Source organism: Pelophylax lessonae (genome assembly GCF_965119305.1).
Source record: "Pelophylax lessonae genome assembly, chromosome: 4".
In the NCBI taxonomy this organism is placed as follows: domain Eukaryota; kingdom Metazoa; phylum Chordata; class Amphibia; order Anura; family Ranidae; genus Pelophylax; species Pelophylax lessonae.
The window spans coordinates 352,489,641-352,516,273 of NC_138771.1; the positions used below are offsets into that span (position 1 = coordinate 352,489,641).

Genomic DNA, 26,633 nt, shown 5'->3' on the forward strand with positions numbered 1-26,633 from the left:
CTGGATGGGCCGCATCCACGGCAGCATCAGGCTCAGAATCAGATGACACAGACTGAGCAGGGGGACGCTTCCTGCTGGGCCTTTGTCCACACAGCACTTCCACCCGGGACACTAAGGACTGCAGGACCACCGTCAGTGCAACCATGGATAGCTGGGGTTCGGAGGGACCTTCCACCTCCATGAGGCTCCATAAAAGGAAAGTAAGACCTTGCAGTAAAAAAACAATCTTTTGGCACCACTAAAGGATCCCTTCAAGGCTCAGGGTACCTATCAGCAGAGAGAGAGATAACAGGGACCCCCATCCCCAAGGACTTACCCTATCGATCGGAGGAGCGGCAAAAATTCGGACCCAGCATCACGATGGACGCCATCCCTGATCATATGTCTTGGGCACAGGAAGAGGAAACTGAGGAGGAAGAGAAAGAGGAGGAAGAGAAAGAGGAGGAAGAGAAAGAGGAGGAAGAGAAAGAGGAGGAAGAGAAAGAGGAGGAAGAGAAAGAGGAGGAAGAGAAAGAGGAGGAAGAGAAAGAGGAGGAAGAGAAAGAGGAGGAAGAGAAAGAGGAGGAAGAGAAAGAGGAGGAAGAGAAAGAGGAGGAGCTTCGGCATCCCCACGAGGCTTTGGTTGTCTCCAGGGTCTCCCGGACTAAGAGAAAATTTCTCCCGTAACATCATTGCGCTACACAAACATGGTCACCAACCGGAGACCAGCCAGACTAAGGGAAAATGGCCACAAACGCTGAAGCATGCTGCCAGGATTCTTCCTGCGCGGTCTGTAACGCTGCACCCTCTGCAAGGGGAAACCCCCCCCCCAAAGGTAGGGCACACGTTAGGGGAGACTCCGCTGCACACTCTGCACCGGTCTCTGCAGTGTGGATATAGTGCAGGGGGTCCCAGTGCAAAGAGTAGGGCATGCACCTAGGGGTCTCCTACACTGGGACCCCTCCAGACTACCAGGGTAATGCACACACACACTATCCCAGGACCCTTACAGAGTGGGGAAAGTGGGGGAGACCCCAGGGGTCTCCGCTGCATTCTCTGCCCTGGGACAACCCACCACACTCTAGGTCCCGATCGGTGGGAAAGGAAATGGGGGAAGCCCAGCTCACTGAGGGATTTTTAAGGATGGGAGGAGAGAACCTGCAGGCAGGTCAGACCAACCCTGGAGGTTACCCGCGTCCACCCCAAGAAATGGGATTTTTGACCTACCGTAAATTCCATTTCTCTGAGGTTTATTGGCGGACACAGCTCCTGGTACTCATAACCATTGGGTTATACTGCCCCCTACAGTAATAGGTCACTAGGCAGAAAAAAAGTTCTCGCTACACCCATGGGCAGTCCCAGTAAGTATACTCCCTCTCTCTGCTATAGCCACTCACAAGCAGTGTCAGGAGAATAATAACTCCACAGAGGGGTGGGTGCTGCTTCCGTCAAAAAACATCAGAGAAATGGGTTTTTCGGTAAGTCAAAAATCCCATTTTCTCTTTAGTTCATTGACGGATACAGCTACTGGTATTCATAACCATTGGGATGTCCCAAAGCATTGTTAAACATGAGGGGTGGGAACAACCAAAAAAATTCCCAATGCTAAACATTAGCCAACCAGGCAACAGGAGCCCACCTGAAAAAAAAAAAAAAGAAAAACAATACACCCTTAAAGAGGATTAGGTACTCTTAAACAGCAGCCTGCAAAACCTTGCGGCCGAAAGAAAGGATCTGCAGATGCCAACACTTCCACTTTATAAAACTTTGTAAAAGTGTGCACTGACGACCAGGTGGCCGCCTTGCAAAGTGGCGTCACTGACGCCTGATGACAGAAGTCCCAGGAGGCACTAAGCATCCTAGTAGAGTGCGCCTTGACAGGGAAAGGAGGAACCTGACCCCTGATGGAATAGGCCTGAACCCCCGATGTCTGATCCATCTGGAAATGGTTGCAGAGGAAGTTGACAATCCTTTTCGAGGTCTGTCCGTGAGCACAAATAGAGAGTCTGACTTCCTGAAAGACTCCGTAGCTGCCAGGTACACCCTAATTGCCTGGACCACATCCAAGGCATGCAAGGCAATTTCCTTCAGATGGCAACACAATGTCTTCATTCAAATGAAAATCAGAGACAACCTTTGGAAGACAGACAAGGGCGAGGAAACACCTTATCTCTGTGAATCACCAGGTAAGGTGAACGACAGGATAACGCCGCCAGTTCTGAAACTCTGTGCGCAGAGTTTATAGCCACCAAACAGGCCACCTTCTGGCAGAGCGTAAGCAGGGGAATCTTCCAAATATTTTCAAAGGGAGGCTTCTGTAGAGCTGAAAGCACCAAATTGAGATCCAAAAGGCGGCAACGGAGCCCGCACTGAAGGGACCAGATGTCAGACACCCTGAAGAAAGATACGCAACAGGGAGTGTGTGGCCAAAGGTCGTTGGAAGAAAACTGCCAAAGCCGACACCTGGCCCTTGATGGTACTCAAGGCAAACTTATGTTCAGAAGAAAGGTTAAGATCTGAACCACCAAGGAGCACTCACACCATGCAATGTACTTCTTCCACGTACGATGGTAGATTTTCCTAGAAGTAAATTTCCTAGCTTTCAACAGTGTAGGAATCACCAATTCGGATAAACCCCTATACTTCAGCACCTGGTATTCAACAGCCAAGCCGTCAAAGCAAGCCACTGTAAAGCAGGATGGAAGATCGGTCCTTGGGACAGCAGATCCTCCCTAACAGGAAGCTTCCAAGGAACGTCGGCAACCAGCCGCACCAGATCAGCGTACCAAGCCCAACGAGGCCAGTCCGGAGCCACTAAGATGACCGGAATCCCTTCTGCCTCGATCCTGCGTAGAAGTCTGGGCAGAAGTTTGAGAGGAGGGAGGGCATAAATTAGCCAATATTGAAGCCACGGGGCCACCAGTGCGTCTGTGGCGTTCGCCAGAGGATCCTGTGACTGAGACACAAACCTCTGCACCTTTCTGTTGAGCCGAGACGCCAACAGATCCACCTCGGGGTGCCCCACCAGGGACACAGCTGATGAAACACCTCCAGATGAAGGGACCACTCCCCTTGGTCCAACACCTGCTGACTGAGGTAATACGCTTGCCAATTTTCAACCCGGGGGATGTGTACAGCGGAGAGGGCTGGAACAAACCATTCTGCCCACCTTAGAATGCTGATACCTTCAGAGCTGCCAGGACACTTCTTGTGCCCCCTTGGTGATTGACATAAGCGGCGGCGGTGGCATTGTCCACTTGAATGCGCACTGGACAACCCTGAAGACAATCCGTCCAATGACCCAGACACTCAGAGTCCAGATCTCCTGAGCAGAATGCTCACGAGGACGCCTCCCCAGCCGGACAGGCTGGCATCCGTGATGACCATTGTCGAGTACAAGGAAAGGAAGGATTTGCCCAGCCTAAGCACCGGCAAAAGAAGCCACCCTTTAAGGGAGTCCCTTGTTCCCCGACTCAACCAGATCGGATTGTCCAGAGACTGCGGAGATTTGTCCCATTTGGTCAGATTCTCCCTTTGCAGGGACCCTTGTATGGAACTGTTCAAACGAAACCGGCATACAAGTCCGGAAGGACGGCCATCTGTTGGCCAGCAGGAGGCTAATTGCAGCCTGCAATTTCTGAAGTTTGTCCAGAGGAAGGAGCACTCTGGCTAAGGCCAAGTCCAAAGTCAGGCCCAGATAGTCCAGCTTCATGGATGGAGCCAGAGCAGACTTCTGAAAATTCAGAATCCAGCCGAACTCCCGCAGAGTTTGTATTGTGATCGTTAGGTTTTCCACCAGAGGAGAGGGAGACCCCGTTCGCAGAAGGAGATCGTCCAAGTAGCCCAGTACCGTGAATTGCCCGTTGGCGTAGCAAAGCTAGCACCAGGGCTTACACTTTTGTGCAGATTAGAGAAGCAGAGGCGAGACCAAAGGGTAACGCCACAAACTAATAATGCTCCTCTCCCACAGCAAAGCGGGGAAAACGTTGGCAACTGGCATATTATGGAATGTGAAAGTAGGCATCCTTGATATCGATAGAGGCGAGGAAATCTCCCTGACGCACAGATGCTACCACTGTTCAAATGCATTTCATTCTGAACTTCTGTACCCGCACAAAGCAGTTGAGCGCCTTGAGGTCCAGGATTGGATGCACTTTGTGTAGGGACTGTGAACAGGTTTGCGTAAAAACTCTGAAAACGTTCCGAGGTCAGAACTGGAACAATCACCCCTTGAAGGAACAGGTCTTGTACCGCCCCAAGCAGGCCCTGTAAGCAGTCTGGAGACAGGTGCAAGACAGGAGCCGCATCTTAAGAGGCATCACAGATAAACTGCAGCCCCTGCGCCAGTTCAGCAAAGGCAGGTGGAAGCTGTTCCCCCCTCCAGGTTACGGCGAAAGAGCTTAGCCCACACAGTCAAGAGTTTACGACACTAGGGCAATGGTGTATGCCGGCCTCATTGCCGAACCATCCAGAGTGTACATATTGCGGGCAACAGCCTTCGCCTTCCGGTCAGCCGGATCTTTAAAGGCCGGAAAGAGAGGATCAAGTGGGGAAATGTGTTCCCAAGACCCCATGAGTCACCAGGGAGACCCCACAAAAAGTGTAAAACACTGCTAAGGGACAACCCCCACTACACTGGCAGCACCACCCGGTCGCCAGGTACAAGCACCAAGCAATCTCAGCACAGAGGGAGAGGACCCCACCAGACTCACCACTTGCAGAAACAAGCACCTGCAGCCACCAGGAAAATCCACTACACATGCGGCGACGGAGAAGTAAAATCATCCAGGAGTCAAAACCAGGGGATGAGGAGGGACTCCCACCGCTGAAATAGCCGCCCACAGGACTCCACTGTCATGGCCGCCGCTATTTTCAATGGCAAAATGGCCATGGGACTACACAAACATGGCCGCGTGTATAGGAATACACAGGCTATAACAAAATGGCAGCACCATGAGGCATACAGGGACCAGGCCTCAGGGACATATCTAGGAAGGAAGGGGGCCCTGGCAAAAGCCTCCAACAGGTACAAACCCCCCCCCCCGCACAGTCAATCATCCAGTCACCGGCGGTGCACCCCCTGGCCCCCTTAGCTAATAGGCGCCCTAGCTCCACCCCAGGAACAGTGGCCAGACCACCCAAACAGCCCCAGCGTATGTGGAGGGGAGGTGGGGGGCAGGTGAGTGACTCGGCAAGGGGGGATGACTGCCGTAAGGAGTGAAACCCGGGGGTCTGACCGTCACAAGGAGGGGCCCAAGTCCACCCCAAAACCCTCCAAGGGGAGAGGAGGAACAGCTACTCATCATACCAAGGAACCAGACGGGCACCGCTCCAGACAGAACCTCTCTCTATCAAAATGGGGTGCTGTCGGTCCAGAGGATCACTGCGACTCGGGCTGAGACCCGGTCGTATGCGACCTCGTGAGGCGTTTAACTGGGAGGCCAGACCCTGTCCAGTGGGGCTATGTTATGGCTGACCTAGCGCGTGGTGGAGGTCTGGGCGCGCTTTCTGGCCAGACTGGGGTGAGCACTGGATCTAGATTATCCAGCCCATCGCCCAGTCCGACAGTTGATTGTAGAGCTCACAGGAACAATCTAGGAGAAAAAATTTCTAACTAAAAAAAAAAACAACATTTTGCCAGGGCCAAAGAGCGCAGCAAGGAACTAGGTCCTTACTCCTGACAAGGCAGAAAAAAAACTGAGTGGCTACAGCAGAGAGAGGGAGTATAACCCCCCTGGGACTGCCCATGGGTGTAGCCAGAATTCTTTTCTGCCTAGTGTCCTACTCCTGTAGGGGGCAGTATAACCCAAGGGTTATGAATACCAGGAGCTGTGTCAGTCAATGAACGAAAGAGACAAACCGCCAAAAGGGGAGAGGGGGGACTGTAGTTACCCTTCCATGGTGCAGGTAACACTCCAGACAGAATCCTTGCCAATGAAGTAGGGAAGCTGACGGCCAAGGGACCCCTGCGACTCAGACCCAAGCATGGTCGTATGCGACCCAGCGAGACATTTAACTCATGGACCAGCCTCTGTCCGTGAGGCTATGTCGCGGCCAACCTAGCGCGTAGCTTCGGTCTGCACGTGCTCACTGGCTGGGCAGTTGATTGTAGTTCTAGAGAAAAAACTAAAAAGATGTAGTGAAGGAGAAAAAAAATTGCTAGGACCAGAGATCCCAGCCGGGAGCCTAGGTCCTTACACTCCTGACTAGACAGATTAAAACTGATTACCTAGAGCAGAGAGGGGGGTTATATACAAAGCTGAGACGGCCCATGGGCATAGCCAGTTGTTTTTGTTCTGCAATTTAACCCAGTAGTTATGATTCATGCAGTGCTGGGTCCATTGATGAATGAAAGAGAAAATAGTTAGAAGTTTTTTGGATAGATAGGGATGGGTTAACACCCCTGTAACCCCTCTGCAGAAATTTTTACCTCACTTTCTGTCCCTGTCACTATTGGATTTCGAAAATTTTGCCATGTTGTAGAAACAAGGATTAGTATAAAGCGTCAGTGGAGATACCTTTTTCCCATGGTAACTCATACAGTAGTAAATTTCCCTTCCCAGGGGTAGATTTCCCCTCACTTCCTGTGGTCTCCCTCCATTTTTTAATATAAAAGTCATATGTAAGTTGGGTGTATGCAATTCGGAGACTACCTGTAGTAGGCTGAGGCTTGAAGGGCAGCAACATACAGCATCTACTCATATTATTTTTCACTGGGTAGTGGCAGCTGAGATATTTATAAATTTGTGTTTAGGGTAGGGCAAAGGGGGCTATTAGTCCAATCACCGCTACGGGTGGTACAACCACCTATAACTTTAAGCCCCACTCTAGGATCAATGTCACACCCTCCCTCTCCCTTTGTGTAATCGCTGGAACAAAAAAAAAAGCCTGGTTTTACTTAAGCCCCGTTCACCTGGGCCGAATGTCGGGAGATATCACCTGGTTAAAAAAAAAATGGCTGACATTCGATCCGTGTGTATGCCAAAACACGGCCGTTTTTGCTGGGCTCTGACGGTTGTGCAGGCTGGAAAACCAGCAGCCGACCTGCTCCCAAGCAGCACTTTCAGGTATATAATTGTCTAGAGATGCCGTAGCAGAGAGGTAGAATCTCACAGATCATACAATACCCACAAATTTCTAGAAAGGAAAATATACTAGCCAGATATTTTAATGTCTTGTGCAGCCAATTCCTGGCTCTTGCAGAATCTTGTCATGGAATATGACTACTATACACTTAAAGTGTTTGTTACCCTAAAAATCCCTGATCACTGTGGTCAGCCTGTGTGCCTACATCATCCGCAGGTCTCCTCTGACCCCTGTTCTCTTGTAGCAGATTAAACAGCACAGTGCTTGTGCTGTCTAATCTGCCTCTCTCTAAGCTATAAAAAACCTGGCTGATCAGGCCACTTCCTGTGTCCCCCATCTGTGTCCTTACCATGATAATCATGGCTGCTGAGCCTTGCACCCCGTGGTCAGCCTGCGTGCCTACATCATCCGCAGCTCTCCTCTGACCCCCTCATTCCCTCCCTGCCTACCTGTCAGCAGCTCAGTCTCTGAAAGAATAAAATATTACCAATCGTCACTGCCAGCCCCTCTATTATATCTAGGCATACCACACTGTTGCCTTAAGTGTTTTATTAAAACTAAGCTTGTAAATACCTTTTAAAGCTATCTTCATGCCGGTCATGTGACTCCCGGCTGCTTCCTACTCCGATCCAAAGCTACAGTGAGAGGGGCTGAGCGGCCACGTGACCTCACCAGATGACGACAGAGGGATATCTCAGCCCCCCCCCCCCCCTCTGTAGCCCAGGGATCGGAGTGGTAGACAGGCCGGGAGTCACGTGACCATCCTGACGTATTTACAAGTTTTGTTTTAATAAAACACATACAGTGTGGTATGCCTAGATATAATAGAGGCGCTGGCAGTGATATCCATTGTTGTGGTTACAACCACTTTAAGTTACAGAAAATTAGCACAGCTTTGCACATTTAGCCACACTGAGCCCCTTTACAGAAAACACGGTCTCAGTTCCCAAGTTATACCGTTCCCGATTCCAAAAATCCAGCCAGAATACTAACATTTATTTAAAAAAGTAAAAGAAAAAACTTGTCTAACTAGGCATTACAGCACTGGAGACCATTTTAGTCCATACTCCTTAATCCTTTTACTGCCACCGATGTAAGGCAACATTCTTTTACACACACTCCCCATGTACTTGTCAAGCCAATTGATGATTTTCTGATGGACACGTCATGTTTTTTGGGCTCTGCATGATGAGTGGCACCGAGCAGAACAGAAGGAGCTCAGTAAACATTGGTTCGCGGATCCTCTCTTGGCGAATGAACCAGAAAAGGACACGTATAACATCACATTCAGATTCAGAATTGTCATTTCCCTCTACCACAGGGTTACATCAGGAGCCTAATAGATCCCTGATGTAGCCTTAACCACTTAAGCCCCGGAAGATTTTACCCCCATTCCGACCAGGGGGTATTTTGCGATTCGGCACTGCGTGACTTTAACGGACGATTGCGCGGTCGTGCAACGCTGTACCTAAACGAATTTGGCGTCCTTTTTTTCCCACAAACAGAGCTTTCTTTTGGTGGTATTTGATCACCTGTGCGATTTTTTGATCACGCGCTATAAACAAAAAAAGAGCGTAAATTTTGCAAAAATAGCAATATTTTTCACATTTTTTTATATGAAATTCCCCCCAAAAAAAATGTAAAAATCAAAATTTTTTTAAATTTTCGGCCAATTTGTTTTATGCTACCTATGTTTGGTAAAAAAAAATCGCAAAAAGCGTATTTTGATTGGTTTGCGCAAAAGTTATCGCGTTTACTAACAAAGGGAAAGATTTTTGTCCTTTTTGTTGTTTTTTTTTTTAACGCGTAATGGCGGCGATCTGAGATTTTTTTTGCGGTACTGCGACATTGCGGTGGACAGATCGGACCCTTGACTGACATTTGTGACACTTTTGGGGTTACCAGTGACATTTCTACAGTAATCAGTGCTATATATATGCACTGTTACTGTAAAAATACACTGGTAGTGAAGGGGTTAACTTTATTTGGGAGGGAGGGGCTGTGTGTGTCCCTAGGGGCGTGCTTTCTACTGTGATTGGCTGTGGCTTGAGCTGTAAGGACACTGATCAACGGATCTACATACTAGATCCGTTTGATCAGTGTCTTTACAGCGAGGAGAATGACAGGTCGCTTGTTTACACAAGCTGCCTGACATTCTCCCTCTCCCCCGCCGATCGCCGAGTGGCCGGCGGACATCGGGTCCGCTGGTCACACGCGCGGGGGGGTCCGTGACCACGCGGGAGCGCGCCTCCGGGGGCGCGTGCTCGCTCCCTAGACCCTCACAAGCAAGCAACGTAGCCCTACGTTAGTTTGCCTGTGAGGGGCTGACCGCCGACGTAGATAGTCGTGCGGCGGTCGGCAAGTGGTTAAGGAGAACCTGTGACCAGCAAATTACTACCAACAAAGTTTAGTAAAAGTACACAAAAAAAAAAGATTAAAGCCATCCTACACACAAACATACTAAATTACCACACACACGCCACAGTAAGAGCAATAAATCAGTGGCCATCAATTATGGCTAATTCTAAACTAATGACTTGTAAAGCAACCCCTATGAATAGTTTTGGGTAGTGAAGTCTATTGCTGTTCCACAGCTAAAAGGATAGGTTCGCTTTTTAAAAACAAAATAATAAATGCACATTTTTTTGCAGGTAAAAAAAGAAAATGTGCATTTATTTTTATTTTTTTTACTCAGGAGCTTGTAGAGCATTTCACCTGCGACCAGCAGATCATGGGTGCAAAGTCAGGTTCCTGGACACGGTCAGTACAACTGTCTGCTCATACCTCCCCTACAGGCAGGCAGTTACTGAAATGCAGGAAGATCAATAAATTACGAGAGCACTCACCAGAGCCCTTGCAGTTCATTGAGAACTACAAGCTGTCATTATTTTACAGAACTATGAATGAATGACGTGGATGTGTGGGCAGAGGTGTTACTAAAGGTGAACCTATCCTGTAAGGTTTGACATATTTACTCAGTGCAATCTCATTTTTTATTTTACACTAGGTGGGTAATATATTGTGTTTGTGAAATTGAGTGTATTTTGTATGGAAAATATGCATTTGATAAACCGTTGTGCTAATATTGTTTGACATAAAAAAATGAATTTTTGTAAAATCTTACCTGTAAAATTCCTTTCTCTGAGTCCTCCGACAGTCGCCGCCTCCTCTAAGTCATCACTATTGGGTATTGTCCACCTATCCGTAGGAATAGCTAGGCATATAGACTTAGTCAAAAGTCAAAAGACAAAATGCATTAGCATATACACACCCACGGGGGCTGTCCCATCTGGTCAATACCCCCCCTGCATCACCACTCCCAACTCAGTTTGGTAGCATAGCAGTAGGTAACAAGAACCTCCAAAAGAGGGGTGGGGGCGGCGACTGTCGGAGGACTCAGAGAAAGGAATTTTACAGGTAAGATTTTACAAAAATTCAGTTTTCTCTTACGTCCTCCGACAGTCGCCGCCTCCTCTAAGTCATCACTATTGGGATATCCCAAAGCAGTAAAGACATGAGGGGTGGGAGACGCAACCGTAGAAAAAAAGGCAACGCAGTACCCACATCAGAGAAAGGAATCTTACATGCACCGTAAGAACCAACTGGGCAACAGAAAAAAACAATGCTCAACAGGAGCAACAGCCCAGGAAAGCAAATGCCAACAGCCAGGGACCCAGAGAAAAATTCAAGGGTCCATCAAGTAAATGCCGCACTGAGAACTTTGCGGCCAAAAGAAGAATCAGCTGAGGCCAGAACGTCTACTTTGTAGAACTTGGAAAATGTGTGCACCGACGACCAAGTCGCCGCCTTGCACACCTGGGTCACCGAGGCCCGATGCCAACAGGCCCAGGAAGTACTCAAAGACCCGGTAGAATGCGCCTTAACAGGGAAGGGCGGAACCCGTTCCTTCAAGGCATAGGCCTGCTCAATGGTCTGTCTGATCCACTTGGCAATAGTCGCTGCCGATGCAGCCATGCCCTTCCGAGGTCAATCAGGAAGGACAAAGAGAGTCTGCCTTCCGAAAGGATTCCGTAGACTTCAGGTAGACCTTGATCGCCCTGACAACATCCAAGGAGTGCAAAGCAATCTCCTTAGGATGCTTAGGCTTTGTACAAAGCGAAGGCAAGACAATTTCCTCATTAAGGTGGAAATCAGTGATCACCTTGGGAAGAAAGGACGGGGGTGTTCTCAACACCACCTTATCCTTGTGAATTATCAAGTAAGGGGAGCGGCAAGACAACGCCGCCAGCTCCGACACTCTGCGAGCCAAAGTGATCGCCACTAAAAAGGCAACCTTTTTCGACAGCAGAGGCAACGAAATCTCCCTGATATTTTCAAAAGGAGCACGCTGCAATGCGGACAGGACCAAGTTCAAGTCCCATGGAGGTAAAGGCTCCTTCCTAGGAGGAGCCAAATGTCGCACACCTTGAATGAATGTGCGCACCAAGGAATGAGACGCCACAGGGCGTTGGAAAAGGACCGCCAGTGCTGACACCTGGCCCTTTATAGTGGCCAGCGCCAGACGCTGATCCACTCCAGACTGGAGGAAAGCCAAGATTCTCGACACCGAGTAAGAACGAGGGGAGAACCCCCTGGACTCACACCAGGTGAAATAGGCTTTCCAGGTATGGTAATAGATCTTACCAGAGGAAGATTTCCTAGTCTTGATCAGGGTAGGGATAACCTCAGAAGACAGACTCTTGTCTTTCAAGACCTGGGTCTCAACAGCCAGGCCGTTAAAGCCAGCGACTGTAAAGCAGGATGGAAGATCGGACCTTGAGACAGGAGATCTTCCCGCAGAGGCAGACGCCACGGAGGCGCCACTGCCAGGTGAACAACGTCGGCGTACCAAGACCGGCGAGGCCAGTCCGGCGCCACCAGAATCACCATGTGCGGTTCCGAGACCAATCTGCGAAGGAACCGGGATAGTAACTGAATCGGAGGAAAGGCGTACATCAGACGATACTGATGCCAAGGGGCCACCAACGCATCCGAGGCGTCCACCAACGGATCGCGCGTTCTTGCCACGAACCTTTCCACCTTTCGATTTAGCCGGGATGCGAACAGATCCACGTCTGGGGATCCCCACCTCGCACACAGCATCTGAAAGACCTCCGGGTGTAGGGACCATTCCCCCTGGTCCAGGGTCTGGCGGCTCAGATAGTCGGCCTGCTAATTTTCCACACCCGGAATGGGAACTGCCGAGATCGCCGGGACATGAGTCTCGGCCCAAGACAGGATGTCGGTCACCTCCCGGGCTGCTTGAGCACTCCTGGTGCCCCCCTGGTGGTTGATGTAAGCCACCGCGGTAGCATTGTCCGTCTGTACGCGAACAGGCAGGCCCTGGAGACGGTCCGACCACTGGAAGAGACAGAGTTTTATCGCTCGTAGTTCCAGCACATTTATCGGGAGGGAGGATTCCTCCTCCGACCAAGTGCCCTGGGCAGATAGGGTGCCCAGGACTCCACCCCAGCCCGACAGGCTGGCATCCGTGGTAACCACTGTCCACACCAACGGGCGGAAGGGCTTGCCTTCCGCCACCGACGGGGACTGGATCCACCACAGAAGAGCCAATCTCGTCCGGCGACTCAAGGAGACCTCCAGATCCAAGGACTGAGGAAGTCTGTCCCACCTGGCCAGGATCTCCTTCTGGAGAGCCCGTGTGTGGAACTGGGCAAAGGGAATTGCCTCGAAGGCCGACACCATCAAACCCAGGCCCCGCATGCAGGCCCTGAGTGACGAGAACGAATTGTCCCTGAGGGATCGGATTTCGTCCCGCAAAGTCCGGAGCTTGTCCTCTGGCAAGAATACCGTTGCCTGAGCAGAGTCCAGAACCATTCCCAGATATGGAAGACGAAGCGATGGAGACAACGCTGATTTTTGAACGTTGATGGTTCACCCGAACTCCTGAAGCGTCTGTACCGTGATGGACAGATCCCGCACAAGGTCCTGACTGGCATGCGATCTCAGAAGCAGATCGTCCAGGTACCCCAGGACCGCAATACCCTGGGCCCGCAGCAGGCCCAGAACCGGTGCCAACACCTTGGTAAATACCCTGGGTGCCAAAGCGAGACCGAACGGTAACGCCACAAACTGGTAGTGGTCCTCCGCGATAGCGAACCGAAGGTACCGCTGATGACCCTCGAAAATGGGGATGTGCAGGTACGCATCCTTCAGATCTATCGAAGCCAGGAATTCTTCTGGACTCAAGGAGGCCACAACCGAACGGAGAGACTCCATTCGAAACTTCCGAACACGCACAAAGCGGTTCAGCGCTTTTAGGTCCAGAATAGGACGCACTTTGCCCTCCTTCCTGGGCACAGTAAACAGATTTGAATAAAACCCCCGAAACCTGTCCCGATGAGGCACCGGGACAATCACCCCCTGAGCAAGCATGTCCTGCACCGCTTGATGCAAGTCCTGCAGACGCCCCGGAAGCAGCTGGAGATTGGAGGGAAAGAATCTGTCCACCGGCCTGGAAAGGAATTCGATCTTGCAACCTGATCGAACGATTTCCTGGACCCACCTGTCCGAAATCCGGAGCAGCCAAGGTTGGAGGAAACCGCGCAAACGTCCCCCCACCCCAGAAATGGGTGAGGGCGCCCCTTCAGGCAGAGGCGGATTGTCCCGCCGAACCGGCATTGCCGGTCTTCTGCTTACCCGCCCAGGGTTTCTTCTGGTTGCCCTGGGCCTTGAAGGGCTTGCCCTTGGATTGGTTCCGAAAGGCACGAAAGGACCCCTGAGTAGATCTAGGCGCAGAACCCCGCTTGCCACGGAAGGACTTGTTCTTCGGGTTCTGGGGTAGCATAGTGCTCTTACCCCCGTTACGCCCTTCACCAGGGTATCCAACGCCTCGCCAAAAAGGCGAGAGCCAGCATAGGGAAAATCAGCAACAGTTTTCCGCGAGGACTGGTCGGCCGACCAGCTCTTCAGCCATATCAGTCGCCGGTTAAGTACCGCGACACTCGAGAGGCGAGCCACCAAGCGGGCCTCATTCAGGGCTGCATCACACAGATACATGACTCCTTGATGGATCTGGTCCACCATTTCCAGTCGTGCAGGCGGCACGTCATCGGACACTAGGTTGTTTCTAAGCACCTTAATCCAATCAGCCACCGCCTGAGCCACCATAACAGACGCGAAAACCGGTTTGAGCAACGAACCTGCCACCATATAGGAATGGCGGGCTAGAGACTCCAACCGCCGGTCCGTGGGATCCCGAAAAACCGGGGTATCCTCAGTAGGAACCAAGGTAGCCTTGTTCAGCATGGCCACAGTGTGATCTACCTGTGGAGGCACACACCATCGTGATTCCGTAGCCGGCGCAAAAGGATAAAGCAATTTGAACTGATTAGGTACCAGGAATGGAAGTTTCAACGTGCGCCACATTTCATTAACAGTGTAATGGAATTCCGCCGGGCAGGGAAAAACCTGCGCGGACTTGCGGGTCCTGTGCGTCCCAAATGAGGACACAACGCCCGGAGGACAGGGCTCATCCTCTAAATGTAAGGTTTCCTTAACAGAAACAATCAACTCATCCATGGTCGCCCGTTCTTTGGGTGACCCTGGGGAGGATGTATCAACACCCTCCACCTCAGCCTCCCCCTCAGACCCTGGGGGGTCCAAGGATGAGCGGGACCCTGAAAAGGGCATGCTTGCAGCAGCAGCCATATCCCCATCTGAATCAGAAGAGAGAGACAGCCTTGGCCGTTTTCTCGCAGCCCGTTCAGACATCAGCATTTCCATATTTGCCACTAAAGTCGCAACCACAGCAGCCAGATCAGGTAGCAGCTGGGCCACAGGAGAACTGGGGCCCCCCACTAAAGCTGGAGGAAACTTGCTTTCCTGAGAATCCATGGCTCAAGATAATAAAAAACTACAGTGTAAAAAAGTAATGTACTGTCCCATTAAATAGCGCTGCGGAATGCGCAGCCCACCGCTACTGTCACAGCTATGAAGACCCCCAAAAGGAGAAAGAAAACTGAGCCAGAAGCAGTATGCAGAAGAAGACAGAGAGATACACTGCAGAGCCCGCAGATCGTTGCTACCTGTGCCTGTGCTGTCTGAGAGGAAGAGGAAATGCTGCTGGAGGGGGCTGGCCATAAGCCAGACCCCAGGGAAAATGGCTGCCCCATAGGGATGCATAGGAGGCTACACCAAGATGGCCGCCGACATGCGGCCAAACCGATCGTTCCACCGCCCACAAAATTGCGGCGGATGGCACCAAAATGAGCTGTAAACTCACCCCAGAGGGGCTATACACGTGTGCATATTAAAAAACATGGCGGACCGCGCAATTTTTCCCCCGCAGCGGTCGCCGCACAACACACAAGTCTGTACCCCCAAACATGCACCTAAGGTGACACTGGGACAGGGACCCCCGGCAAAACACACAGTGCAAACAGCGAACCCCGCAGGGATCGCACAGGGAGTCACACAGGCACAGACATGGGGACACACAGCAACACAGACTGTCACCCCAGACAGAGGCCCCACACAGAAAGTACTTACCTGTACCCGATGGCGTGGGGGAGACTCTATGCACGGATAAACCTCTGTCCTCATCTGACAGGGAGTGCCGTGAGCCAGGGACATGACGCTGCAGTATCGCAGACGAGTCCTGTGAGGTAGCCACCTCACGGCTGCATCCCTGCAGCGAACAGGGATGGGTCGTTCTTAATGCCAGGGCGAACCATAGCTGAACGCTCGATGGCGGGCTGGGGGTCCATCTGGCCCTCTGTGCCCTGGAGAACCAAGGCGGCCAGTCCGAATCCCAGCACCGCATGATCCATCTTCATCTGAAGAATAAACTAACACTAGAGCTGGTAAAATAAACAGCTAGTAAAGTGAGAGAAAAAAAACTGATATTTAAAAGAAAAATCAAATAAAAGATTTAGGAAGGCTGAGACTGAAGCCCCAGCACAAGGTAGCCTGACTATTCCTAAGCTAGGCAAACTAAAACTGAGTTGGGAGTGGTGATACAGGGGGGGTATTGACCAGATGGGACAGCCCCCGTGCTAATGCCTTTTGTCTTTTGACTAAGTCTATATGCCTAGCTATTCCTACGGATAGGTGGACAATACCCAATAGTGATGACTTAGAGGAGGCGGCGACTGTCGGAGGACGTAAGAGAAAAAACAATTTCCACTACCACCATTTTATACTCCTTGGTCCTTGCTCTCAGAAAATATACAGTATATCTGGGAGGTTTTAACTAATCGCCAGACTTAAAATGTGTGATTTAACATGTATGCAAAAATGTCTTCAACAGACAGAGTGAAACCCTTAAAAAAAAAAAAATGTGGTAATTATTCTAGACCCAATATAGCTACTTACCGATCATCACCTTCAACATCAAAGCAAAACCTCTTCTCTATGGAATCGGTTTTTCTTCGTATACAGGACTTCAAGTGAACAACTTCTTCTTCCCCCTGCAAATACCACAGCCATTTTAGTGGTGGAAGATGTGTCACACATAAGAGGAATTTATCATTATTAAACATTTTGCTAGCACACTGGCCAGACAGCAAAGCAAAGTCATTTACATCCAAGAATAAATGAATGGACAGGGAAGGAGTAGCAGAAAATGGATGAGGTTATCCCTCTACTCAATCTACTCTCTCATCCCGGCAATATGTTCCCTGTTAACAAAAGCGTAAGGAGCGGAACCATAGTTGCCATGGTTCCTATTTACACCATGTTTCTCATTTAGATTTTTATAAATAAAACTAAACCAACATTTTGAGCAGCAGAATGCAGAATCTAATAAGTGAAAGAACAAATTTAATTGAGAAAATTATCAGGGACATAAATAACAGGTGGCTTGTTTAACTGAGAACCATTTTTTATTTCGGTGTAAAACATCTGGGCTTATTTAATATGACAGAGCAAACATCAGTGATGCTGTGCAAAATGCAACAACCCAATTAGCCAAAACATCTTTACCCAGCTGAAAAAGGTGAGAAAAGTGGCAGATAATTACAGACTGACTGCTACACTTTACTGCACATGACAGGTTAGTCATTTGTTTTTAGGTAAAAACAACAGATTTCCAGGGGTTTTCCACCATCAACAAGAAAGTAATCTACTTAAGATCCAAAATGGCAGGCGACTGCCCAACCACCACTCACTGGGAGCCATTTAACATTTAAAGTCATGGCCAGAGGTGTGAAAAACAATAAAAAAAGGTTAATTAGTTCCTTGTGCTGCAGAAGACTCTGAGATGGTTGTGTAAAGTCGGCGTGTGCAGGGGAGGCCGGGCAAAGGCGTCGTCATGTGCAGGGGAGGCCGGGCAAAGGCGTCAGCGTGTGCAGGGGAGGCCGGGCAAAGGCGTCGGCGTGCGCAGGGGAGGCCGGGCAAAGGCGTCTGCGTGCGCAGGGGAGGCCGGGCAAAGGCGTCTGCGTGCGCAGGGGAGGCCGGGCAAAGGCGTCTGCGTGCGCAGGGGAGGCCGGGCAAAGGCGTCTGCGTGCGCAGGGGAGGCCGGGCAAAGGCGTCTGCGTGCGCAGGGGAGGCCGGGCAAAGGCGTCTGCGTGCGCAGGGGAGGCCGGGCAAAGGCGTCTGCGTGCGCAGGGGAGGCCGGGCAAAGGCGTCTGCGTGCGCAGGGGAGGCCGGGCAAAGGCGTCTGCGTGCGCAGGGGAGGCCGGGCAAAGGCGTCTGCGTGCGCAGGGGAGCCCGGGCAAAGGCGTCTGCGTGCGCAGGGGAGGCCGGGCAAAGGCATCTGCATGTGCAGGGGAGGCCGGGCAAAGGCGTCTGCGTGCGCAGGGGAGGCCAGGCAAAGGCGTCTGCGCGTGCAGGGGAGGCCGGGCAAAGGCGTTGACGCGTGAAGGGGAGGCCGGGCAAAGGCGTCGGAGCGTGAAGGGGAGGCCGGGCAAAAGCATATTTTTGCATGAGAGCTGGGAGAAAGGGTCACTGTACAGGGGAACCAGAAGAAATCAGTATGTAGGAGAGCCAAGAACAAAGGTCAATGTGTAGGGAAGACAGAAACTGTAGTCAGTGTGATGAGGAGCCAAGAGAAGGCATCAGTGTTCATGAGAGCAGGAGTTGGTGTGTAGGGGATGCGGGAGCAGGATTTAGTGCACTGGAGAGCTGAGGGCAGTGGTCACTGCACTAGGGCAGTGGTTCCCAACTCCGGTCCTGGGGACCCACCAACAGGCCAGAATTTAAGTATTACCTTGGGGAGATGCAGACTACAATACTGCAATCACTGAACAGCAAATGAGATCACCTGTGATGTTATTTAGTTCTCTTACAAACCTGGCCTGTTGGTGGGTCCCGAGGACCGGAGTTGGGAACCACTGCACTAGGGAACCAGAATAAGGGGACAGTGTGCAGTGGATCTGGGAGTAGGGGTCATTATGCATGGAAACTGGAGTCAGAAACACAGTAGCTGTGCTTGTTTCTATTGATTCTGCTTCTTGGCACATTCTTTCAGATTGTTATGAATACTATACGATAAGCAGAAAACACCTTTAAAATGGCAGAACTATAAAACACCTTGAAAATGGGAGAACCTTAGCTATACCAGTAAAGAATGTGCCAGCAACAAAAGCTATATAAGAATCGATTTACAATGTAAGGTGATCAGCTACTATTTTTTTTCTAATTTTCTTTTTGTATTTTTATAGTCACTTTATCCAATATTGTCAGAAACATTTATAAATGTTTGCAGTGCAGACAAACAAAAAGTAAATCTAGGCTAGAGAGGCAAAGTCTCACTTCACCTTCGATGGCATGTGTATCAAGGCACAGTTAACAAGTCTTTTGGAAAGGTGTTTGCCTTGGAGTTTATGCTAAGGGAAATCTGATTCTGGAGCTTACACTGGATTCCCTCGTGCAACTTCCTAGGAAGGCCAGCTTATAATCAAGGGACTTAATTAGCTCTGTGTTTGGAAGGCAGGAACATTTCACTGGTTTCAAATCTGCATTGGTGGTCTAGGTTCTGATCCACCTGAGGCCTGATAACTAAATGTACTATGCGAAGTAATTTCCCTAGTTGAAGACATTACCTACATATGTCACCCTAGCGTACCCCTATGTGTCTGCCCATAGAAGTAGTCTTTCTGGTTCAATTAAAGTTATAAAATAATTGAAAAATATAAAATCTAGCTCTTCTCTGAAGAAGTGGACTAAAATGGTTTGTAAAACACGTTTAAAACGGGATGCATCTCACCACTGACCAGGAATATACTGTGTGTTGATATTTGTGGTTACACATTGTAATAATTTGGTATTGAACTGGAACAGTAGGTAGACCCAAATATACTTGAGAGAATGGTAGAAAGGTGTAAGGCATAGCATTAGGGGCAGTGTCTAAATATAATTTATGGTGTCTAAACATAGTTTACAGTGACCGACTGACTGCAAAGAACCTATTAAAATTAAAATGCTACATTGTTAATTACTACATGTGCATGATTAAGGAAGCTACTATTTTTATGGAAGTATAATATTTTGTGTGGTATCTTTAAAATTTGACTATACTTTGCTGGAAAAATGTTAAATGAAGAAAACCTAAAACATACCACTTTTCCCCCTGACTTCTGATCAAATGGAATCATAGTGAGCAGTCTTGTTTCCCGTTGATAGGTGCAGTAATGTTTAACCCAGGATGTCCCAAAGTGCCCTGCAAAATAAGGACAAAATATTAGTGCCTGCTTTTATGAATGCATACAGATTCTCCAATATCTCTTATCATCTACTTTGTTTTCTTCAGACAACAATGCATGCCTAAAGCCTGGTAGTACTAGTTTTTTTTTGTTCAACCCAGTGGGCTGTACGAAAAAAAATTAATAGCTCGGGAGAAGCCGTTGTACTAACTATGCTATGTTAGTACAGCGATCTCCCCCACTGAGCTATTGTGTTCTGACAGGGAGGGCGGCCAGGACAAACCTGTCAGCGCTCCCAGGGCTGATTGAATGCCGATTTGCAGACCTTTTTCGATCATGCCCCTTCAACCGAAGCCAGCTGAATGGCCATCTTCTGTCAGACTGTCTGCCGTACACACGGACCGACGCCGCCCGATATTCCGCCCCTGTGTACGCCCCTTAGGGGAAAAGCCACAAGGACCAACCAAGGTAATTATGTAATCTCTCCTTTAGATTGGAAGATGGCTTTACCCACCATACCCATACAGTGGGGAAAATAATTGTTTGATCCCCAGCAGATTTTGTAAGTTTGCCCACTTACAAAGAAATGAAGGGTGTATCATTTTTATCATAGGTGTATTTTAAATGATAGAGACAGAATATCAAACACAAATCCAGAAAAAAACATGATACAAATGTTATAAATGGAGTTGCAGTTCAGTGAGTAAAATAAGTATTTGATCCCCAAGCAAAACAAGGTGCAGTATAACTGTACTGACAGTTCAACAAGTATTTGGGAAAGTTGGAGGAGGCACCAAGACTTGCAGGCAGTCCAGTCCATAGGGATTCTGCTGTGGAGATTTCTATTGAAGTCAAGTAATTTAATCTCATGTGTCATGGATGTGTGGCACAAAACTTAACATGCCTAAAAATAATCAGTCTCTGATAACCTGAAATTGGGGCAGTTAGGAAAAAGGTGTAAAATGTATTTAAACAATATATACAGATGGGCTCTTCATGTGCTGTACTGCACTTATTACATTTGTTCGTATTTCTGGAAGGTACAGAATATCAGATTTAGGCTACTTTAAACAACGTGTTCCTAAAATAAAACAAAACAATAAAATACGTTTTTACTCTGACCTGTTTAAAAAATTAATTGTGATGCAAGTTCAATGAGGTTTAGAAAAGTACATAATAATGTTACTAAATTGGTTTTTTAACCGCTTAAACATCAGGCCTATTTCTGACACTTGTTCTTTAAAGGAAAAATCATTATATTTTTGCTAGAAAAATACTTAGAACCCCCAAACATTATATATTTTTTTTAGCAGAGACCCTAGAGAATAAAATGGAGATCATTGCAATACTTTATATTACACCATATTTGCGCAGAAATCCTACAGACGCAAATTTTTTTTGCAAAAAATACACTTTATTTTTAACTAAAAAATAAGAAAACAGTAAAGTTAGCCCAATTTGTTTCTAGAATGTGAAAGGTAATATTATGCCAAGTAAATAGATACTCAACATGTTTCAAAATTGTGCACGCTCGTGGAGTGGCGACAAACATTGGTACTTAAAAATCTCCATAGGCGACGCTTTAAAAACATTTTCAGGTTACCAGTTTAGAGTTAGAGAGGAGGTCCAGAGCTAGAATTATTGCTCTCGCTCTAACGACCACAGCAATACCTCATGTGTATGGTTTGAACACCGTTTACATATGTGGGCGCGACTTGCGTATGCGTTCGCTTCTGCGCGCGAGCTCGGAGGGAAGAGACGCTTTAAATTGTATTTTTCTTATTTATTTTACCTTTTATTTTTACACTGTCCCTTTAAAGTCAAGTGGGGGCCATCTTGCCCTCACTCAACTTCCTGCCTGGGACATGGATGGACCGGATCTTTTTTCCGGCTACTGGCGGCTCCAGCAAGCGGTGAAAACGACTGGGAAGCGGTGGAAGGGGGGCGCACCTCTCTTGGCCCATAACAGCGATCCCGCAGTGAATCCGCAGCTGGGACCACTTTTATGTGAAAGAAGACCGCCCGCCCTGTAAGACACCGGTATTTAACGTCAAAGTACCGACGTAAAACTGTAGCGGGTGGTCCAGAAGTGGTTAAAGACTATTAAGTAAAATACATTGTATATTATTACCATATGTTTCAAAATTGTGTAAAGATGGAAACTTCTCAAAGAATGTGCAAAAAAAATTCTGGTCATTGAAATGAATTTAGAGTTCAATTCCTAGCAAAACTTTGAAGTGGTTGTAAAGGTAAAGAACAATTACTCCTCTATTCTATTAATCTATCCTACACTGTGTTAATTTTTTTTTATTTTTTTTTTTTTAAATGATGCCTGTAAATACCTCATCTTCGATTTTTCTATGGTTGGTCATGTGACCTCCTGCTGCTCTATTCCTCCAATCTACGGGCCACAGCGGGAGGGGCCCTCGGACGTTAGCCGGGGAGGTCACCTGACTGCTGTGCTGGCCACTAATCCCCTCCTGCTGTAGCCCTTAGATGGGGGGAGGAGAGTAGCTGGAGGTCACAGTACCAGCCAGAAGAGATTGATTATCTACTCCTGACCAATAAGGCCAATAAGACCAATAAGCGGTTTACACTGATGGATTTGTGAATTTTGGCTGCATTGTCAAAAGTGTAACAAAACATTTAATAAAGAAGAAAATGGCTGGAGTTAGGCTTTAATGCAGGGGTATGCAAACTGTGGCCCTCCAGATGTTGAAGGAACTACAAGTCCCATGAGACACAGCAAGACTCTAACAGCCACAAGCATGACACCCAGAGGCAAAGGCATGATGGGACTTGTAGTTTTGAAACAGCTGGAGGGCCACAGCTTGGTATTTCTAACTTAAGGCAAAGATTAACTGCATTCAGGTTCACTTAACCAATCCTTAAAATGTATTATTTATACAGCACACCCAATCTACCATAATTCACTACAAAATGTCTTCTAAAAAAAAACTGACTTTCTTAAAAGGAATAATTATGTCTCTCAATGCCCAGCAGGAAAACATTTGAGCCCGGAAATTGGTTGCTCAACATTAGGCATTAAGAGCCGGTTCACATTATCGCTACTTGTCAGGCGACTTGTCAGCCTGACAAGTCGCGCTCCCTCGCGGTCCATTGACCGCTACAGGACCCGTTCTAATAGGAGCGACACAAGTCGCTCCGACTTAGAAAAAGGGTCCTGTACTATTTCGGGGCGACCTGCATAGACTTCCATTATGTGAAGTCCCTGCAAGTCGCTCCGAAGTCGTGGTGCAATGTAATGCACAAGTCGCCCCCGAAGTAGTAAGGAGTCGTGTCGCCTCAGTGTGAACCGGCTCTTAATGTGTTTCATGCTAGAAGTATCAGATTTTTCTTTGAGCTTCAGTGGCAGATTAAGAAGGTGGGGGAGGTAATGTTTAAAGTATAAGGGTACCAGTAGGTTAAACTTGTACTTACTACAAGTTGTACTTAAAATGGGAATCTCCTATAAGCTTCCCTTCGAACTCCTACTAGTAAATCAGAGGTTACCCTTTCCATCTCCTTGCAAGCAACAGCAGACTTCCTATCGCACTACAGGTGATATCTGTAATTGCAGCTGACAGTACAGCAGGAAGATGCAGATTACCCACAAGAACTACCAATGTGTACCCACGTTTCTCCTGGACATAGAGATATCCCTCCATTGTGTAAGGACTCATCATTTGCTGTTCATGAGGGTTTTCTTTCATCTTCTGCATTAGGGCTTCTACTTCAGAGCGTGTGCCTTCAAAACGATCCCGTGTCTTAAATTGAAAACATAACCAATAACTCAGACAATAGAGTTAACAGTACACAAATGCAAATAATCTTTCTAAATTTCAGGAAAATATGTAGAAGTAATGGATCAGTCACTTATCAGTCTGGGTGGATGTAGATCTAGCAATGTAGGCCTAGAAAAGAAATAGATGTTCTACTTACATTTTGGATACTAATTGTTAGTTGTGTCTTGAAGTCACTGAAGTCTTTTGCCAGTTCATAGCCATGATGGTAAAATGTAAACAGACCTTGCAAAAAAGCCAGCAGCTACAACAAAACAAGAAGTACAGCAAAAGAAAATTAGGTTTAATTATTTGAAACACATAGGAAAATTGTCAAAAGAAGCCCCCTACCACATGGGAACAAATCACTTTCAGAAGACGTTAGGGGTAGGGATAGACCGATTATCGGCAAGGCCGATATATCGGAAGCGGATATGCACTTTGCTCAATATATCGGTATCGGCCCCGGAACTGGCCAAGATTGACGATATTTTTGTGACGTCATTCTGCCTTCTTAGGCCGCCTCCCTCGCCTTGGACAGCCTCGTCTAGAGTCACATAGTTACATAGTTACATAGTTAGTGAGGTTGAAAAAAGACATCAGTCCATCCAGTTCAACCTATGATGTGTGTGTGTGTTTGCTAGTCTCGCGGGAGTGTATCACAGCCATACATCCACCCACAGCAGCCCGGTGCCAGCCAGCCACCCACATCCACAGGTCCTGTACCAGCCAGCCACAGGCACTGTACCAGCCACCCACAGGCTCTGTACCAACCAGCCAGCCACCCACAGGCCCTGTACCAGCCAGCCACCCACAGGCCCTGTACCAGCCAGTCACAGGCCCTGTACCAGCCAGCCATCCACATGCCCTGTACCAGCCAGCCAACCAAAGCCCCTGTGCCAGCCAGCCACCCACCACAGGGTACCAGCTAGCCACCCACAGGCCCTGTACAAGTCAGCCACCCACAGCCCCTGTGCCAGTCAGCCACCCACCACAGGGTTCCAGCCAGCCAGCCACCCAATACAATGTGCCAGCCAGCCAGCCATCCACCACACGGTGCTAGCCACCCACCACAGGGTGCCAGCCAGCCAGCAACCCACCCACCACAGGGTGCCAGCCAGCCAGCAACCCACCCACCACAGGGTGCCAGCCAGCCACCCACCACAGGGAGCCAGCCAGCCACCACAGGGTGCCAGCCAGCCACCCACCACAGGGTGCCAGCCAGCCACCCACCACAGGGTGCCAGCAAGCCAGCCATTAAGCATTAAATAAAAATGAACATGTTCAGTACCAGATTTGTGTCAAAAATTGTGTTTATTTTTCAAAACATTAAATGTACAAAATATCGGCCGATACCGATACGTTGTGACCAAAATATTGGTATCGGTATCGGCCCTGAAAAAACCATATCGGTATATCCCTAGTTAGGGCTGCTGATCCACTTGAAAATAATGGGCAGGATTGTGTTGTAGCAGATCATCAACCCAAGGAATAAGGAGACTGGAGTGAAAGGGGCAGACTGCTGCAGGTATTAACTAAAGGAAGTTAGTTGTGCGCATACCAAGCTTTTTTGGCAGGTAAAGTTCAGACATTAACAGGTATTGATTGAGCTTGCTGCTAAGCCCATGCAACACATTTGTTTGATTCACTACTCTCATAGGTACACAGGAGGCAAGCTTTGGCGCTATCAGATATGTATAATGTAGCCATGACAGAAAGGTTTGGCAGGCTGCTCCAGGTATGTGCCTGCAATTCATACTTGCAGCAGTTTTCCACTTACTCCAGTGATAAAGTCTAATGAAAAAACTGAAGAATCTTCCAGGAAACATCATCAGCCTGTAAGGAATCCTTCCAAGAGTCCGTAGCTAATGTTTTACATTTTTTGGGGATTGCAATCTATGGAAAATTACTGAATGTGAAACCATGTTTTTTTTTTTAAAAATAAGACATCAATGCTATTAAACGATCTTGGCAACTCGTGTCAGAATTTATAGAGCATGTGATCTCTTCTGAAATAAGGGTTCAGCCAAGGTTTGTGGCAGTGAAAAATGTGAATCTTCTGGGGTCAATATTTTCACTCTGGTCTTCAGGAAGGGGAAACCCCAGTTCTATAGATAGAAGCCAATGTGCATAATGTGGGTAAGTCGACAGTTGTAAGCTGCTCCTTGCCATCCAGAGCTGCTCACTGGTCCTCACTGGGAAGGGCTGGGAGTAATACGTTGGCAGTGTAGCGTGGTACTGCAGCTCAAAATGAATAGGGGGATTTTTAGGTCATTAGGTAGATCTCATTTGGGAACATCAGTGATTGGCAGTCAGTTCAAAAAGGCGGGGAGTGGGCAGAAGTTTATTAGTCACATTGGGTCTGACACTGGACTCTCAAACAGGGTATTCAGAGTCCTTCATATTGGAAAGGTGGAGAATGACTTCCAGTTGTGCAAGTCATGGGTGGTTAGTTCAAGTGGGGGTTACCAAGGGTTATCAGGTAGTCAGTCTAGGATATTGCAGGTCTCAACTCATGGGTGACAGGTTCAGGGGAAAGTGTGTTGCTACTCTTGGGTAGTGCTAGCTGTGAGTGTGCGTGTGTGTGTGTGTGTGTGTGTGTGGGGGGGGGGGGGGGGTCTTCACTCATCAGTCTGGGTGGATGAGAGTCATGGGTCATCATTCCATCTGGAGAACAGAATTGCAGGTTTAGAGGCAAACGCCGTCATGATTGGAAGCGTAGTAACATGAAATAGAGACATGCAATTGCCAGGGGCTCTCACCCTGCGGTCTAATATAGATGCAGATGGTGAGAGACACAAGCAGACATAGTAGCAGTACAAGATACATGCATGGAACACTGATGGAGTCTTAAAGAAAAGTAGCAGTAGTAGTACGGGATGTATGCAGTAGCAGTGTTGGAGTCTTATTGTCCCAACAGAATAATTGTGGTTGCAGAAAAAATTTGTAGCATTTAGCAGCCAGCCTTTGTTTCTCTATTCCCTGTTCTCATCTATAGACGCCTCTAGGGAGCTCTAAGCAGTCAGCATCTCACACACTAACCTATGGAGAGTATACAGCACCCTATGCCCAAACAACTGCCTCCTTGGCAAACATAGGAGGGTTCCACCTCTTACCTAAAACCAGAAGCTGCAGTAAAAGTAGAAAAAAGTTCTGACAAAGGTGAGGCAGCTGACATTAT

General features: G+C 48.4%; 1 protein-coding gene across 3 annotated transcripts in view; it reads right to left on the bottom strand.

Annotated features, from left to right (window-relative positions):
• The window catches only part of ARHGAP26 (Rho GTPase activating protein 26), a 771,897-nt gene that overhangs the window by 520,159 nt on the left and 225,105 nt on the right, over positions 1 to 26,633 (bottom strand). For all 3 annotated transcript variants that reach the window (XM_082255674.1, XM_082255673.1, XM_082255672.1), the window contains exons 7-10: positions 23,613 to 23,717; positions 23,308 to 23,437; positions 19,587 to 19,687; positions 16,402 to 16,496 (exon numbers count right to left, since the gene is read on the bottom strand). In XM_082255674.1, the coding sequence (XP_082111800.1) occupies positions 16,402 to 16,496; positions 19,587 to 19,687; positions 23,308 to 23,437; positions 23,613 to 23,717 (431 nt within the window). The remainder of the gene's footprint in view (positions 1 to 16,401; positions 16,497 to 19,586; positions 19,688 to 23,307; positions 23,438 to 23,612; positions 23,718 to 26,633) is intronic.